Source organism: Berghia stephanieae, chromosome 1 (genome assembly GCF_034508935.2).
Source record: "Berghia stephanieae isolate SIO BIC M18660-M18661 chromosome 1, UCSD_Bste_1.3, whole genome shotgun sequence".
Lineage (NCBI taxonomy): Eukaryota > Metazoa > Mollusca > Gastropoda > Nudibranchia > Aeolidiidae > Berghia > Berghia stephanieae.
Window position 1 is genome coordinate 107,656,797 of NC_088360.1, and position 12,500 is coordinate 107,669,296.

The 12,500-nt window shown below is 36.1% G+C and overlaps 1 protein-coding gene across 1 annotated transcript in view; it reads right to left on the reverse strand.

The window, feature by feature from the left end:
* Nucleotides 1-1,712: 1,712 nt before the first annotated feature.
* LOC144962469 (sodium-coupled neutral amino acid transporter 9 homolog) overlaps nucleotides 1,713-12,500 on the reverse strand; it is a 12,565-nt gene continuing 1,777 nt past the window's right edge. Inside the window, exons 3-7 of the mRNA XM_078895452.1 lie at nucleotides 11,511-11,669; nucleotides 6,489-6,593; nucleotides 5,275-5,381; nucleotides 4,578-4,643; nucleotides 1,713-1,880 (exon numbers count right to left, since the gene is read on the reverse strand). Coding sequence (XP_078751578.1) covers nucleotides 1,713-1,880; nucleotides 4,578-4,643; nucleotides 5,275-5,381; nucleotides 6,489-6,593; nucleotides 11,511-11,669 — 605 coding nt within the window. The remainder of the gene's footprint in view (nucleotides 1,881-4,577; nucleotides 4,644-5,274; nucleotides 5,382-6,488; nucleotides 6,594-11,510; nucleotides 11,670-12,500) is intronic.

A 12,500-nucleotide genomic window follows, 5' to 3' on the forward strand; every position in this document is an offset into this window, starting at 1 on the left:
TAAAGTTGAGCTTTAAAAAAAAAATTACGTCATTTTTAAATGTAATAGTACCGAATTGCCAAACATTTTTTTAAAATCGATTACTAAATTATTGGGAAACCAAATATATTTTTACTTTTTAAAAAAATAACAAGAATCGATATCAAAATAGGGGTTTGCATGTCAGTTTGTGTGTAAAAATCTGAAAAAAAAAGTAATATGAACATGGCTGAGTTTACCGAAACGTTATAAAATATAAGTGACCAGAAATTATTATATAGTTTGGCCCTCACGGCCTTTATAGAGAAAACAAAAAATAATCTGCCAGACTTTTAAATTTTTATCTTTGCTTAGAATCTAAAAAATATTGCTTCTTTTTTTTTTTTTTTGGGTTTTTTTTTTGGTTTTTTTTTAAAAAAAAAAAAACGAAACCGGGGCCAAATGTCTTGAAAGAAAAATTGAAAAGCTGAGTGCGTATCACGTAAAGGATGAGAGGGAAAACACAACCATTTGGGGGAAGATTGCAATTCTTGCATAAGTCCCATGGGGGTCTGTTAGGTTAGTTTCGAAGAATATTCTAGGGAAAAGGGATAAAGGCATCAAAGTTAGTTGTTTTTTTTAAATAAGGGTCATAGATAACAGATTTTTTTTTTGTTTTTACCCGGAGTCAACAATTCATCAACAAGTGTAAAGCAACATTTATTGTAAAGCAATTGTAAATCATTGCAATCAAGTGGGATTTCATCAGAACCTTTGTAAATCAATTGTCAACAGTCAACATGTCATCATCTCCATGTGGTAACTCAGAGGTCTATCATGAGAGAGTCCATCAGATGACGGCTTGGACCAATTGATTCCAATGGCAACGGATAACGCAGTTTGCATATCACACGACTCGAACCTCGAAACCAAAGGGACTTTATAACTATAGGACCGGGGTGGAGTCAAAATGTTTATCTAACGTGTCTGTCTATCCAGCACTGAACTGGTAGTTGGGTCTGTTTGATCTGTCAGGAAGCCCTTCGGGATAGTTTCCAGAGGAATCCATCTTATTCATTTATTCAACTATCTATCTATTTATTTATTTATGTATCAATTTATTTATTTATGTTTTTATTTATTCATTTATATATTTACTTATTCATTTATTTATAGATTTATATGTCAATGCTTTCCGTCTACAGCTACCTCTTTGACCCTCGCGTTTGTGATAGTTCTCCAGAATTTTTTTATGATTAGTTTCAACCATCTCTCAATAGGGTGTAATAACTGATTCTATTATTATTATTATTATTATTATTATTATTATTATTATTATTATTATTATTATTATTATTATTATTATTATTATTGTTATTATTATTATTATTATTATTATTATTATTATTATTATTATTATTATTATTATTATTATTATAAGAATAATGATAATAATGATAATAATAATAATAATGATGATGATGATGATGATGATGATAATGATGATGATGATGATGATGATGATGATGATGATGATGACGATGATAATGATAAGAATAATAAAAAATAATAATGATGATAATAATAATGATGATAATAATGATAAGTAGAAGAAGAAGAAGAATAAATTATTGCATTCAAAAAAAAATCTCCACGAAGGCAGTGAGGATATAAATCAAAGAAGTGAAAAAAAAATAATCTTAAATTTCTCTTTGTTGTCACTTCAATATCACTTTTTGACATCTGGTTCACCATCACAGTATACCCTCTTGAGACAGTGTGTCACTAAAACCTCTCTTGTAAGGAAATTTACTTACATCTGAAATACAACTTTTATCCAACGGAAACGACGCAAAGAACATGGCTCCCAAGAATATATACGTGAAGCAAACAAGGGCGTAACCAATGACCAAATCTCTAGCCTGTAGACAAGTTAGAACAAGCATTATTTCAACTAGGGTCATCTTTATCCATGTCAAGTTTTATTATGTTATTGTATAGAAATCATTTGTGCGGCTATATCGTCTTGTGGTATGAAACTCGCTTTCGGATCGGAAGGTCCAGGATCCGAGCCTCGCGCTCGGCGCATAGTTGAGTCCTTGGAGAAGGCTCTTTACTCACATCCTGTCGCCGTACTTAGGTGTAAAATGAGTACCTGGTCGTTAACAGCGTTGTCTGTGTCCGAAAAATTGTAATATCACGTCCCGTCCTACATGTTAAATGTTGCTGTTGACTAGGGACCACATGTAAAGCGCTTTGAGCACATTAGTGAATATTGCGCTATATAAAGCTCAATTTAATTTAAAACTTAATTTAAAATAATAATTTTGTTGGGAATGAATTACAGTTTCTTTATCAAGCATAATTTTTAATCTGTCTACAAAAGCATTTTTTTTGTTTCAGACGGGATAAAAAAAAGTCCTTCACAGCCAATGGAGCCGGAGTTTATCCCCGTTTCTATAGCGTGAAACAGACACTAGCAATTGCTTGCTATCCCTTTGATAGGACGTGAGTCTGTCGCAAAGTACCTTCCGCCAAATCTAACAGACTCAGCCGCCCATTCATTGCTGGGTGGACAGCAGTGGGGTCAGAAAAAAAAAAACTCGACTGCACCAGGAATCGATAGAGCGATTGCTCTTCCAGTTTGAGATATCGGGCCCCCTTCGGACTTGATACTCTTCCAAAACTTTACACCTGTTTATTTTTTTTAATCCCCTTGATGTTAGTTTTGTGTCTGTCAACAAAGTTTTGAACTTGTCTACTCTAGTAATTCATGTACTCGAACATGAAAAAAATTCAGAAACAAAGAACGAGCGACTGCAAAGTTAGCATTCATATTCAAGTAACAAACATATGTGACCCCTCGTCTCAAAACGGTATTAAGTCGGGTTCATTAAATTGCTGAAAATTGAATTTGTAGCCAGAAATTTCAGACTTGATGTTGAGTTTATATGCTGTAAAGAGGAGAATGAATATCATATTTTAGAATGCTAAATACCAGTAATTCATTTTGTTGACCAGTTTAACTAAAATTTGACTTTTTAGTTTCAGGTTCATACTGACATGATACCGGTTTGAGACGTAAGGTCACATTTTAAAGTCCAAACTAAACTTGATGAGTATTGAACAAAAATGTATCTAACAGTTTCAAAGAAGAACAAATAAATATTTAGCTAGAAACGTTTTTGTTAAAATGTTTTTGTCAGCCAACAGCATGAAAAAAACCCATTTAAACGACAAAACCCGACGTATACATATATGCAGGTCTGACATCTGAACCCACTTAAGGGCCTAGTTGAACATTGTTGTAATGGACAATCTTTTGTGTCATTTTTTGAGATTTCTATTACAACAATGAGCCCATAAGGAATTGGGTTATCAGACCTGCAAAGAAGTGCACGTCGGCGAAACCGAATGACTACAAATTGACGGCAGACAAATCCTCTTCATGTCTTGATTGGACAAACCTGGGCACAAAACGTTCCACGTTAAATATTTTGTTTCCTTGGAATGTGTCAGATATTTTGAATTCTTTTTTTTTTACAATCCAGATATTCAATTGGCTTTAAGTTCATTGTATCCTTAAAACAGTAAGAGATGCATCAAACATATTTTTAAACTTAAACTCGAGCTTTTGTATATTGTGCAATATCCACTAAACGTGCTCAATTCGCTTTACAAGGGGTCCCTGGACAACAGCAACTCTTAACATGTGGGACGAGACATGACGCCTGTTAGGCGAAAGTACATTTTTTTTCGGACAGAGACAACGCATAGCCGCACAAAATATATCTAGATTGAAACACCATTTATTTTATGAGAAATGTATTGCATAGAGTATTGTACTGTATTGTATTGTACTACTTGGTTTTATTTCTATAATGTGTCTAATGATAGTAATGTGTGTTATAAGATTATTGTTATAAATGTATGAATTATGTAACAATGCCAATGTAAAGCGCATAGAGCACGACATCGTCATGGTTATGCACTGCATAAATGCTATTTATTATCATTATTATTTAAAAGCATTGAATTTGATTTCTTTTGAGTTAAACAAAAGGTTTTTAATGGAAAAAAAAACAGATAAAACTAACATCATTTAATTCGAAAAGAAATATATCATATATTAATTTATCAACTAAATTTCAATTGTACATTTTAAAAAAAAATTGTATTCCATCATTTCAACCAGTTTACTAACCAACGAATAAACGAATCATCATCAAAATTATCTGCGGATAACCGGATAATCATCGAATAATCTAGTTATAGTAATATTATAGAAACGGTCGGAAGCATGGATAATCGGTTATGAGTGGATAATTGTAACAGCTCTAATTTCAACTGTTCGTATGTCGAGTTAAACTAAAAGTTATAGTTAGAATATACATCGTTTTTTAAAAAACGCCATGTGGATCAGGGCTGCCAGATGGCCATCCGAGTGACAGATGGCCATCCGAGTGACACCGAATAGTGTATATATTTTCAGTTTTAACCTTCTGTTATTTTTAAAAAAATATTCTTTCATAATATTTTTCCTATTTTACTGTATCTTTTGTTTATCAAAACAGATGCGTTTTTCGATGGGATCAGACTGTTAGCAGTGTCTGACTAACGTGAGGTTCGATTTGGTCACTTTTTATTCGAATCTGGCCACAAGGAACTCTGGCCAACTGACAGCCCTGATGAGAATAAATGTGTTTATTAACTTGAGAGACAAAAATAGTTCCTGTTCATTCAAATTTTAAATTTACTTTTCAGAACCTGTTTTCCCCCGGTATAATATCATCTTATCCCTTATTTATCACGGGGGCGAAGAGGCCGAGTGGTTAAGGCATTGTACTGTGACCGGAAGGTCCGGTTTCGAGCCCCGCTTAAGGCACTTTCGTTTTTGTTTTCCTTGGGCAAGATTATTAACCCCCAATTTGCTCACTTGGACAACATGGGCGATTCCTGTTGGCATCAGACATCTTATTTGATGGATTGTCTCGTGGAATGCCAAGGCGACGATGTCTTATGAAGTCGTGGCGGAAGGGCATAATTATTATTTTATCCCTTATTTATAGATAGTTCGAAGATGTCACTCAGGTCTTTGTTATTGTTTTTTGCCATCCATGTTTATGAGTAATGCTCACTGAACTGTATTAACCCGACTATAAACGTTCATGGATACACACAGTTTTGTGTGTTGGTCCGTTATACTTCCGGATGGCAATGTTATGAGCTTCTTAGCCAAGCGCATTCTATCTATAGGCAAATCGGAAATATTTTTCATTGTTCAAGATTTGTCATTAGATTAGGGATAAGAATTACATTATTCTCTGGGTGTCTTTGATTCCTCATAATAGTCATGAGTGCACAATGAAGGAAGAATGACATCATTGCTACACCAGTCAGGGCAGGGAATGACGTGTCGAAATCTAAAGCGAGATGAAAAATAGTATTTTTTGACTATTTTGTATGTGTGTGTATGTGTGTGTGTGTGTGTGTGTGTGTGTGTGTGTGGGTGGGTGGGTGGGTGGGTGGGTGGGTGGTGCGTGTGTGTGTGTGTGTGTGTGTGTGTGTGTTGTGTTGTGTTGTGTCGGGTGAAGTGGTGTACCCGTGTATTTATGGATCTAAATTTCTATTTGGCGTGCTTTTAGTACTCAAACTCTTAGACTACCCGTTACTGCCCACAGCTTGGTCAGCTATGTCCATTCATCAGTGCTCTCAATAAATTTTATTCATCTAGAAGCCTGTTTGAATACAATGTTAAAATACAAAGTAGGCAGTCTAATCATAATATTATCTTTAGGCTTGCATACTTTCTTTCTGGGATTATTTTTCTATCATTTGTTTTGTGTAAACATGCATTAAAAATCCATAAAGTCACGACCATGAGTCATCAATCGTGCTTAATGATCTGCACCAAAAGTGTTGACACACAGACATCCTTTTTTGTCTATCATTTCCTTTGTGAATAATTGGCATTTTCAATTCAATTCAATAGTCCTGCCTTCATTATTCTAAACATTAACGAATTATTTGTTTTATGAATGATTCTGTATGAAAAGGGGTGTAATAATAACATTAAATTACGTATTTCAGTCGTTTTGATTTAAGATTTTTACTCGACACACCCGTGAAAATCTAAAATTACAACTTGAGTTTATAACACAATAAATGTGCTTTAACTCTCTCCTTACCAGCCATTTTCAGGATTTTCCCAAAAACTTCACACCCAACTAACACAAAAATAGATTTTTTTATCACTCAAACGCAATAGCAATAGGTTCTTGCGATATATAATTTCTTTTGCAAAACATATCTGCTATACAACACACTGTTCATTTTCTTTAAAGTTTATTATGTACAAGAGAAATTCGAATAAGAAAAATGTTGGTTGTATCGTAACGAATGTGACGAGTTTCCTATAGTTGGTAAGGAGAGGGTTAATTATCAGTGTATTCCATTTAAAGATTAGTTGAAAGTTATGGTTTAATACTAATTATTGAATGAAAATAGGAAAAGAAACTCGGATTTCTCACTCTTAGCAAAATTGGTTGACGAAGAGTCCTCGAAATTCAAATTAAATCCCCACTTCCCGGCTTTCACCGTCACAAATACAACCAAATATGTCACAGTGATGGTACCTGTTAACGGAAAAGTGATGAAAAGATTAAAATGAATACATTACATAGAATAATATGTGATCTACCGTATCAAAGCGGTAGTGTTCCAGGATGAACTCTGTGCAGGAAACTGATGTTATGACTACAAATATGGGTTAATTGGAATGACTCTCGCTTTCGGATCGGAAGGTACAGTCCTGGGTTCGAGCCTCGCTCGGCACATAGTTGAGTCCTTGGAAAATGCTCTTTACTCATCTTCTCTCACTGTACTCGGGTGTAAAATGAGTAACTGGCCGTTAACAGCGTTGTCTCTGTCCGAAAAATTGTAATATCGCCTAACCGGCGTCATGTCACGTATTACATGTTAAGTTTGCTGTTTTTAATAAAGTTTTATTCTACATTGTGATATATATTTCTCGGAAATTCATAAGAGGATTTTTAGATAAATTAACATTTTAGTGGTGTAGATCTCATTGTTTGAAGTATTGTACTAGCCATTTATTGTTTACACTTACGTTAAGATTGTTAGTCACGATGTGCCATATCTATTTTTATCCTTATTACGACAACATTTATTGGAATGACACAGAATCGTCTTGGTATCACGGTAACAATAATAGCAGTAATAGCCGGCTACGACCAAGTCGTGGTGGTGTGCGGAAACGAAGAAAAATAAATATTCAAATAGGTCACAGACCACCGCCCTTTCATACTAATAGAGCACTCAAAGTACATAACACACAACGGTGCCCAAGGTCTCTGATCAACATACCACTCAACGACACTCACAACAACATGCCAATAGTAAACGACACATCACCATATCAACAAAACATAATGACAACACCTGATCATTTTTATGGGATGCAGGACTTAAGTTAACATAATGAGAACGTGGCTTGTGAAAATAAGACAATAACAACAAAGGGGGGAAGAAGGGTCAATATGAGACCAAATGAAATAAAAAGAATCAATCACCAAATCAACTCAAATCATAACACGCTTAAAATAGCAAACAGGCAAACTAACAGTGACCGTAATGGTGAACCGAGAAACATGTTGAGAACTATGACCATAAACTTTCAAAGTATAATTCCAAAACTACTGGAATTTTGGAAATTGATATCAGACATAAAACCATACATAATCATAGGTACTTAAACATGGCTACATTCCGAAATAAAGGACAGTGAAATATTTCCACCAGAGACATATTTCAACGTGTTCAGGAAAGACCGAGAAGATAGGTATGGTGGGGTGCTGGTTGCAACAACAACGAACCTCTCAGTAATAAAGCTTGACATTCAAACAAAATCAGAATCGGTGATCGTAAATATCAAAACAGAACAAGGCCTACTCACTGTGGGCGCTATGTATAGAACACCTTCAAACTCAAGTATGGAACAAATGACTGAGATAACACGCTGTATTGATAACCTAGACCCGAAAAATGTACTCTGGTTAAGCGGAGACCTGAACCTACCTGATATCAATTGGGAACAAGAAAAAATAATCAGTTACCAATATCCTTCATTTATAAACCAAGCATTTATTAACAAATTGCAAGATTTTGGCCTGAGTCAAATAAACAAAAATCCAACAAGGGGTACAAATATCCTCGACTTATTTATCACAAATCGACCAAATTTAATTGTCAAGTGTACAACCATTCCAGGCATTAGTGACCATGACATTCTCATCACGGAAAGCACTATTAAAGCAAACAAAATCACACAAAAATCACACCCTATTACTATTTGGAAAAAGGCAAATATCGCCGAAATGCGGACAGAAACACGTTTTTTTTAGTGAAAACATAATTAATCAACATCTAGAAAGCACTGAGGATGTTTGGACTGCCATCAACGACCACCTAAACAAAATGATGACCAAACATGTACCAACGAAGAAAAGCTCAAGGAAATTTCACCAACCATGGATAAACACCACCGTCAAACGATTATCTAGACGGAAACAAAAGGCATGGAGCAAAGCGAGAAAGTCCAATAGTAAGAAAGACTGGTACAATTACGCCCGACTCAAAAAAGAATCACAAAAAGAGAGTAGAAAGGCCTATCATAATCATGTTAAGGAACTTGTTAGTGAAGACTCAAACAAAAAGCTCTGGAAATTTATAAAAAGTAGGAGGTGCGATTCGGTTGGTATAGCGCCCCTTGAGCATGATCGTGTATTATACTCTGATGCAAAGGAAAAAGCAGACATACTTAATAACCAATTCTGCTCTGTTTTTGCTTCAAAAGCTCATACCAAAATTACCACTCAACAACTACAAGGCGAAGAAAACGATTCCAACACTATGGCCGAAATCAATGTGACAGTAGAGGGTGTTTCCAAACTCCTCGCCACTCTAGATCCAAAGAAAGCATGTGGCCCAGACAAAATACCATCCCGTCTCTTAAAGATATTGAGTAACGAATTTGCACCTGCCCTCACACATTTGTTCAAACTCTCTCTTGAAACGGGAGACATACCAATTGTTTGGAAGCACGCTCTTGTCCAACCCATCTACAAGAAAGGTGATAGAAGCAGGGCTCAAAACTACCGTCCAATTTCATTAACTTGCATTTGCTGCAAACTGTTGGAGCATATAGTGAGATCCTCAATAACTGAATGTCTCGAAACTAACAGTATTTTTTGTGATGAACAGCATGGATTTAGGAAGCACCACTCATGTCAAACTCAACTTCTATCATTAACACATGATCTGTCAGCCGCTATTGATAAAGGTGGTCAAATTGATCTAGTACTACTGGACTTTGCCAAGGCCATCGACAAGGTCCCTCACCATCGGTTAATCCAGAAATTGTATGACGTTGGTATCAGGAACAAAACCTTATAATGGATTGCAACTTTTCTGGACAATCGCACCCAACAAGTTCTTGTCGACGGCGAGACTTCCACTATCGGGATGGTGACATCGGGCGTACCTCAGGGCTCAGTCCTTGGGCCCGTCCTATTTTTAGTGTACATAAACGATCTTCCACGAGGTATAAGGTCAAAAGTGCGCCTCTTTGCTGACGACACAGCATTATATAATCAGATAAGAACAACAGATGACTGCAAAACACTAAATGACGATCTAGCTAAATTACAAGAATGGGAAACAATAAATCAAATGGAATTTAACGTATCAAAGTGCAATGTTCTAACCATCACAAATAAGAAAGCACCTATAACATTTGAATACCAACTTCATGGTCAAAACCTGGAACATGTAAAGACAGCAAAATACCTTGGCATTGAGTTTGCTAAAAACCTCACATGGAATGACCACATATGTCACCTGGCTTCAAAGGCAAATCAAACAAGCGCTTACATCACCCGCAATTTAAAAAGATGCCCAATCACAACTCAAACCCTTGCTTTTAAAACTATTGTTAGACCAATTTTGGAGTATGGCAGCTCAATTTGGGACCCATATACAAAGAAAAACATCGACACCTTAGAAAACATCCAAAGAAAAACAGCAAGACGCATCACAAACACATTCGATCCTTTCTCAAGTGCGTCTGAAATACCACAACGGATTGGCCTTGAACCTCTGGAAAAGAGAAGAAAGATAGATAAACTCAAATTGTTCTACAAGATCTACTACAAAAATTAGTGCCTTAAACTTCCAAACGACATCAAAGATATCGGCACAAGAAATACGAGGGGACACACAGCAAGAGTAACCATCCCAACATCAAAAACAGACGCCCACATGTATTCGTTTTTCCCTTCCACTGCCCGATTATGGAATAGCCTCCCAGCTGAAGTGTCTGAAAACGGTTGCCAACATGCCTTCACGCGATTGCTGGAGTTCACAACGTGACTTTTTAATCTATGTGGTTTTAGTATTATGTGCAGAGTTTTAGCAAGTTTAAAATGTAAAACACTACAAACTGTGGAGTGATCCTCGACAATATTGGAGGTTTCCACAAGACGAAGAAGAAGAAGAAGAAGACCATTGTAAAGCGTTTTGAGCACGTTTAGTGGTTATTGCGCTATATAAAAGCTCAGTACACGTCAAACACACAAATAGGTCAGGCCCAGTTAATGAGTAATTCTCACAATATTTTGACACACTGATATAGATAGAACGATGTTGACGTCACTGTGGTCTTTTTGCCATCCGCATTTATGAGTAATTCTCACTTAACGTTATTATCCAGACTATAAAAGTTCTAGGTTACTCAAAGTTGTGAGCTTCTTAGCCAAACGCATACTATCTATAGATAGCATGCGCTTGGTTAAGAAGCTCAAATCATTGTCATCCGGAAGTATAGCGGACCAACACACAAAACTGTGTGTATCCATGAAAGTTTATAGTCAGGTTAATACAGTTCAGTGAGCATTACTCATAAACGCAGATGGCAAAAAACAATAACAAAGACCTGAGTGACGTCATCTTCGAACTATCTTTAGATAGTTCGAAGATGACGTCACTCAAGCCTTTGTTATTGTATTTTGCCATCCGCGTTTGTGAGTGATACTCACTAAACTGTATTACCCCGACTATAAAAGTTCATGGTTACACAGAGTTTTGTGTGTTGGTCCGTCATACTTCCGGATGGCAATGTTATGAGCTTCTTAGCCAAGCGCATACTATCTATAGGAATTGCATGACGTCACGATGCATTTTTTAAAAAATCATCTGTGTTAAAATTGTGAGTGATGCTCATGATCTGTAGGCTGTTTACTCCTGGCGATAATCAAGCACTTAAGGTGGTATTGGGTCTTCCAATGATTCAACTATGCGTCGCTTTAGTGTTGGCTGTTAGCATGAATTGTGAATATAGCTCAACTTAATTTTTGTATCATCTTTAGTATTATTATCATCATCCTCATCATTATCATCATCATCATCATCATCATCATCATCATCATCATCATCATCATCATCATCATCATCATCATTATATTCATTATTATTACCAAATGAGTTGAATTTGGTAAAAAATGTTGGAGACTTGAAGTTAATCAGGGGGAAAATGAGAAGGATGAGAAATACAGGAACGGTTTTAGTCTCGTGCCAGGCGTTCTTGAAGCTTTCTGGGAGACCCTCCAAACCGTCTGTGTCGTTTTTGCAAACAACTGTGTGGAATAAATAAATACAATAATAAATAAAATACCCTTTATTCATAACAAGGGAAAATTGGAATAACCCCGGCGTCAGCCGCAGTGCAGCGCCGCAAATTGAGCTAGTGCGAGGTGACTTGCTTGCTCAAGGCCACACAGCGCAGTGAGTTGCGGGTGATCGCAAAGACCGTACCAATGAGCCACGTTGCTCCCTATACAAAATCAAAGGTAACAAAGATGAAGACCGAAGTCCACTCATTTCATTTCAGACAACGTGCACCTGTTTGCAGGTTTGATAACCTAGATTGTTATGGGCTCTTTTTTTTAAATGGAAATGCTCTCAAACTAAAGTAAAATATAGAGGTCTATCTTCCATTTTAAAATGTTAAATCAATCCCAAAATTGAATTGGTTATAAAACATGTTAATATGTGCCAATAGACAGTTAACCAGTAGATTCTTGACCAATCAAAACATGGAATTTGTGACACACCTTCACACGTGCTCGGACAAACATGGTTGTTGATAAATAATAACGTGAATGATATCGACCATCACATCTCTCTCTCTCTCTCTCTCTCTCTCTCTCTCTCTCTTCTCTCTCTCCCTCTCTCTCTCTCTCCCTCTCTCTCTCTCCCTCTCTCTCTCTCTCTGCTCATTGTTATTGATTTTATACACCAAAGGCGTGATTAGTTATCACACGATTTTTCGCGATCACAATAATATTATAAACATTTAAATTCACATAGTTTTCTCTGTTGGTCCAATTGATCAAGCGGTAGAACAGTGGGTATTTTACTTAGACATATAACATCAATACTAATTCCTGTGTAGTTTGCTATGTCAA